At 38.1% G+C, this 5,833-nt stretch overlaps 1 protein-coding gene across 1 annotated transcript in view; it reads left to right on the top strand.

Annotated features, from left to right (window-relative positions):
• Positions 1–5,833, top strand: part of Dock7 (dedicator of cytokinesis 7) — a 172,569-nt gene that overhangs the window by 22,366 nt on the left and 144,370 nt on the right. The window contains exon 10 of the mRNA XM_013020621.1: positions 934–1,099. Within this exon, the coding sequence (XP_012876075.1) occupies positions 934–1,099 (166 nt within the window). The remainder of the gene's footprint in view (positions 1–933; positions 1,100–5,833) is intronic.

The following is a 5,833-nucleotide window of genomic DNA, read 5'->3' as shown; positions in this document are numbered from 1 at the left end:
GCTCAAGGCTAGTGCTCTACCACTTGAGCCACAGTGCCACTTCCGGCTTTTTTCTTTTTGCTTATGTGGTGCTGAGGAATTGAACCCAGGGCCTCTGGCATACAAGGCAAGTGCTTTACCACTGAGTCGCCTTCCCAGCCCTCAGCACATAGTTTTAAATAATTAGTGCTACTCTATACTAGCCTTTTGATTTCTTTCAGCCCTGAGTCCTATGGAAAGAGTTTAGATTTTCAATCTTAGTCATTGTTTCACTCTTGCACCTTGCCACCTTATTATTTATTTTGGAATAAGCTAAAACTTGAGCTAGCCAAATCACTATTTGGACATTAGTCATCTTTTAGGGTTTAGACCTCTTAAAGTACTTTTTTCTTTGCTTCTTTTGTTGTACTTTGGACTTGTTTATTTTTGGCCTATTTGTGCCCCCTATTTTCACTGCATGGTTGCTATTAGGGGTTACTTCAGTTTGGCTCAGCTGCTTCCATGTTTTATGTAGTAGCAAAATTTTAACAAATTATAACTAGAATATTTTATAACTCTTAGTTACTGACAAGGCCATGGTTATGCTTCTTTTCCTAAAATAATACTGGCAATCCATAAACATGCCTGTCACTTTCTCTCCTTTTCTCCCAAGATGATGTAATTATAAATAGAAATTTTGAAGAATTACTGTATACATATATTTGTAGAATGAGTTAAGAGTGTTCTTTAGTAAAGATAATGCATTGGTACTTGACGTCTGAAAGCTACACTATTTTTTGTTTGGTATTAGAGATCAACCATAGTCCTGTAACACACGTGCGCAGGTCACTATTCAAAGCTACATCTCCAGCCCCATCTCTTCTAATAACTGGGTATCTATTTCTTTATATAGTATGAAATAGCCTTTAATTGATTTATTTCCAGTGTATTCATATATAAAGTTCTGTTCTGCAGAATAAGGAAAAATTGGAGAAATTGAAAAGTCAAGCTGATCAGTTTTGTCAAAGACTTGGGAAGTACCGCATGCCTTTTGCTTGGACTGCGATCCATTTAATGAATATTGTTAGCAGTGCTGGGAGTTTAGAAAGGGATTCTACAGAAGTAGAAATCAGTACTGGAGGTAAGAGTGTTTAAATGCAAAATTCTTTCTTTTTTCTTACTTGACTTGTTTTGCTTGTTGATTGTGCAGTATGTTATGGCATTTAAAAAGATCTTAGCAGTATGTGGTGATGCATACTTGTAACCCCTGCATTCACAATCTTGATGCATTGCACAATTTGAGTCTGGTTTGGGCTACATAATAAGACCAGTCTCAAGAAACCAGAGGGGACTTAATAACTGGGATTACATAAAAAATAAAAAGGTTTTGCACAGCTAAAGATATAGTTACTAAACTAGAAAGACAGCCAACAGACAGGGAGAGGATCTTTACCAGCAATACATCAGAGAAAGGCCTAATATCCAAAATATAAATGAAATTCAAGAAACTAACCCTTCCCAAAGTTGATAAATCAATCCTAAATGGGCAAAGAAGCCAAGGAGAGATTTCTCAGAAAAAGAGGTAAGAATGGGAAAGAAACTACATGGGGAAATGCTCATTATCCCTGATCATAAAGGAAATGCGAATCAAAACAACTCTGAGATTCCATCTCATCCTAGTTAGATTGGCCAATATTGTGAATTTGAACAACAAATGTTGGTGGGATGTTGGGGGGCAAAGGAGCCTATTTCACTGTTGGTGGGAATATATACTAGTAAAGCTACTCTATACAGCAGTATAGAAGTTCCTCAAAAAAGACTTATCATAGATCTTCCCTACAACTCAGCATACCACTCCTGTGCTCTACCCAGAACATCACAAGCTAGGTTACTTTAAAGACTCTTTCACATCTACATTCATTGCTGCACTATTCACAATAGACAAGCTACGGAAACAGCCCAGATGCCCTACAGTAGATGAATGGATCAAAAAAAATGTGGTATCGCCGGGCGCCGGTGGCTCACGCCTGTAATCCTAGCTACTCAGGAGGCTGAGATTGGAGGATTGTGGTTCAAAGCCAGCCGGGGCAGGAAAGTCCATGAAACTCTTATCTCCAATAAACCACCAGAAAACCAGAAGTGGCGCTGTAGCTCAAGTGGTAGAGTGCTCGCTTTGAGCTGAAGAGCTGAGGGACAGAGTTCAAGCCCCAGGACCGACAAAAAAAAAAAAAAATGTATCTATACACAATGAAATTTTATACAGCCATTAGAAAGAATAATGAATTATTTTCAGGGAAATGGATGGACCTAGAATAAATCATGTTGAGTGAGGTAAGCCAAGCTCAGAGAGACAAATGGCACATTTTTTCTCTCATATGCAGAAGCTAGACCTAAAATACCTGGGGATGTGATAAATTATCCAGTACTCTAGGCATTCTCACACAGTGAGACCAAAGGAGGACACTCTTAGGAGAGAAACACAAAAGCACAATGCCTATGTGCATCTGATCATATTAAATGATATTTATTGAAATGAACTCCAAGAAATGGAAACAAGTGGTATTTTCTTTGTTACTGTTTTTTTTGGGGGGGGTCTTATTTGTTTATCTGTCATTGGGAAGGGAAGGGGAAGGCAAAGGCGCATAAATGGAGGGACAAAGGGTGAACAAATGCAGCCATGGTACTCACTAGACATTATGTTGAAAATGAACTGTACAACTTGTGTGTGGAAATGGGATAAAAAAACAGAGAGATACTGAGGGAAGTGGTGACATTGTCCAAAAAGAAATGTACTCTTTACCTGACTTATGTAACTGTAACTCCTTTGTACATCACCTTTAAAAAATAGCAATAAAAATTGTTAAAAAAAACAGTAATAAAATAAAACTCTTTGTATTTACCATCTAGCAAACGAAAAATACACGGAAAGAAAATAGACCTCATTTAATTTAATTCACTTAGGATACAGTTTGTTTATTTAAAGTATACAGTACACCATTGTTTTGTTTACTTCATTCGGTCATGCTACCATTACTATAATCTATTTTTGGAACACTTTTGTACCTATTAGCAGCTAGCCTTCTTTACCTCAAACTTACAAACAGCCTTATATAGCCATAATATACTTTCTGTCTGTGTAGATTTGCCTACGTCAGATATTATATACAAGCAGAATTATGTAGTAGTCATTTTTCTTTCACATAGCATATTTTCACAAGATTCATCCATGTAGGTATCTGTATTTGAGAGTGAGTGTGTGTGTGTGTGTGTGTGTGTGTGTACCTGTCTGCCTGTCCTGAAGCTTAAACTAGGGGTCTGGTTGCTAGTCCTTAGTTTTTTGCCCAAGGCTAGTGCTCTACCACTTGAGCCACAGCTCCAAAAATGGCTTATTGGTATTTAATTGGAGATAAGAGTCTCACAGACAGTATGCTTGGGTTGGCTTTGAGTCACAATCTTCACATCTCATCCTTCTGAGTAGCTTGAGCCACTGGCACTTGGCTTGGATAGTCCATTGTATTGATTCAGTGTATTTTATGTAGGCTACTAATCAGTTGATGCTTTTTGCATTATTTATACATTTTGGTCATTATGAGGTAGTGTTGCAGCAAATAATCAAGCTCTTATGTGGATCTATGTTTTTATTTTTCTTGAAATAAGTAGTTTGGAGTCAAATTGCTATATCATATGGTAATTTGCTGTTTAACATTCTGAGGAATTGTCATATTCTAGACTAACAACTTTGGAAAATTCTATTAGTACTGTATAAAGGTTTCAGTTTCAGTTGAGCATGGTAATGAATGCCTGTGATCCTAGGTAAAGGAGGATCTCATTTCAAGGGAAGCCTTGGCAAAGTTAGCAACATTTACCTTCAAAAAGTATATACTAAAGGGTTGTGGGTGCAATGGCTCATATAGCAGAGTGCTTGCCTAGCAAGTGCAAAGCCCTGAGTTCAGTCTCCAGTACTCCAAAAACAAAGCAAAGCGAAAGAAGTCAAGACTACAAACTAGTTGCTTGATATTTTTGCTAATACTTACTAATTTTTTATTATAGTTTTCCTAGTTCAGGTGAAGTGGATTTTGTATGGTTTGCAGTTGCTTCTTTATGCTGCTCAGCCTCATTTTGGGTATATTGTCTAGAAATGTGTCTTTTAGGGGAATTGTGTATTCATATCCTTTGCCCATTTGTTTGTTTGTACTACTGGAGTTTGAACTCAGGGTCTTGCACTTGAGTCATGCCTCTAGATTGACCCTATCCTGCAGAGATCCCTTTTTGCCAGAGCCACCTTGGATTACAGTCCTTCTTATCTTTGCTTCCTGCCATAGCTGGTATGATAGATGCATGCCATCATACTCACCTTTTCCTGTTGTGATGGCGTCTCAAGGATCTCCCCCCCCCCCCCCATGGTTGGCTTTAAACTATGATCCTCCTTTTCTCACTATTCTAAGCAGCTAGGATTACAAGTGTGAGTCATTGTGTTGGGTACCTCACCCCCACCCCCCATTTTTTTTTTTTGCTTGTACTAGGTTTGCTCCTAAGTTTTTGTGCTGAAGGCTAGCACTCTACCACTTGAGCCATAGCTCCACTTCTGGCTTTTTTTTGTGGTAAATTGGAGATTAGAATCTCATGGACTTTCCTGCCTGGGCTGGCTTCAAACTGCAATCCTCAGATCTCAGCTTCCTGAGTAGATAGGATTACAGGTGTGAGCCACCTGCACTTGGCTAACCTTTGCTCATTTTTAAATGGCCTTGCTGTTTTATTATTTGATGCCAGGATTTTAAATGAGATTTTCATCTTGTCATTGAATTGTAAAAGTTTTCATATATTTTAGATACAAAAACTTTATCTCATATAAATTATGAATCTTTTTTCCTGATCTAGTCTGGGTTTTTTGCATGATGGCATTGTTTGTAGCACAAAACATTTAAATTAAAAGGATGTCTGATTTTTCTATTTTCTTTTGTTGCTATGCTTTTGGTGATGTATTTAAGAAATTTACATAACCCAATATCTAGAAATGTACTTGTCTATTTTATTCTAAGAGTTTTGAAGTTTTAGTTCTTATATTTATGATCCATTTTTTGTTCATCTTTTGTACAAGGTATGAGGTAAGGGTCCTACTTCATTCTTCCCTCCCACTCTAGGCTTACTTGCTAAACTGGGTCTCAACCACTTGAGCTATGCCTCCAGCCTGGCTTTTTGCTAGTTATTGTGGAGATGGAGTCTCTCAGACTTTTCTGCTGTGGCTGGCCTCAAATCATGATCCTCTAGATTTCAGCCTCACCAATAGCTAGTATTAAAGGCCTGAACTAGCAGTGCCCAGCTTCTACTTCATTCTTTTTAAGTGAATATTCATGTACCTTGGCACCATTATTGAAAAAGCTGTTCTTTACACATTGAATGGTTTTCAGACCCTTGATAAAAATCTGTTGGTCTTGGAATTAGGGATTTTGTTTAGTGATTGCCTGGTAAATATAAGGCCCTGAAGTTTGGTTCATAACATCAAAAAAGAAAGAGAAGAAAACTATTGACCATAGGCGTGTGTTTTGGGTTTATTTCTAAACTCTAAAATCTGTTCCATTGATCGAATGTCTAACCTTTTTCCAGTACTGTACTGTATTACTTAGTTTTTAGTTTTTAGTAAGCTTGAAAGTTGAGAAGAATGGGGCATTAAAATTAGTCATATGAGCTGGGCGCTGGTGGCTCACGCCTGTAATCTTAGCTACTCAGGAGGCCGAGATCTGAGGATCATGGTTCAAAGCCAGCCCAGGCAGGAAAGTCTGGGAGACTCTTATCTCCAATAAACCACTAGAAAACCGGAAGTGGCACTGTGGCTCAAGCGGTAGTGTGCTTGCCTTGAGCTGAAGAGCTGAGGGTT

The sequence above is a fragment of the Dipodomys ordii genome, unplaced genomic scaffold, assembly GCF_000151885.1.
Source record: "Dipodomys ordii isolate 6190 unplaced genomic scaffold, Dord_2.0 Scaffold51, whole genome shotgun sequence".
In the NCBI taxonomy this organism is placed as follows: Eukaryota; Metazoa; Chordata; class Mammalia; order Rodentia; family Heteromyidae; genus Dipodomys; species Dipodomys ordii.
This window is presented reverse-complemented; position numbering and strand designations above follow the sequence as displayed.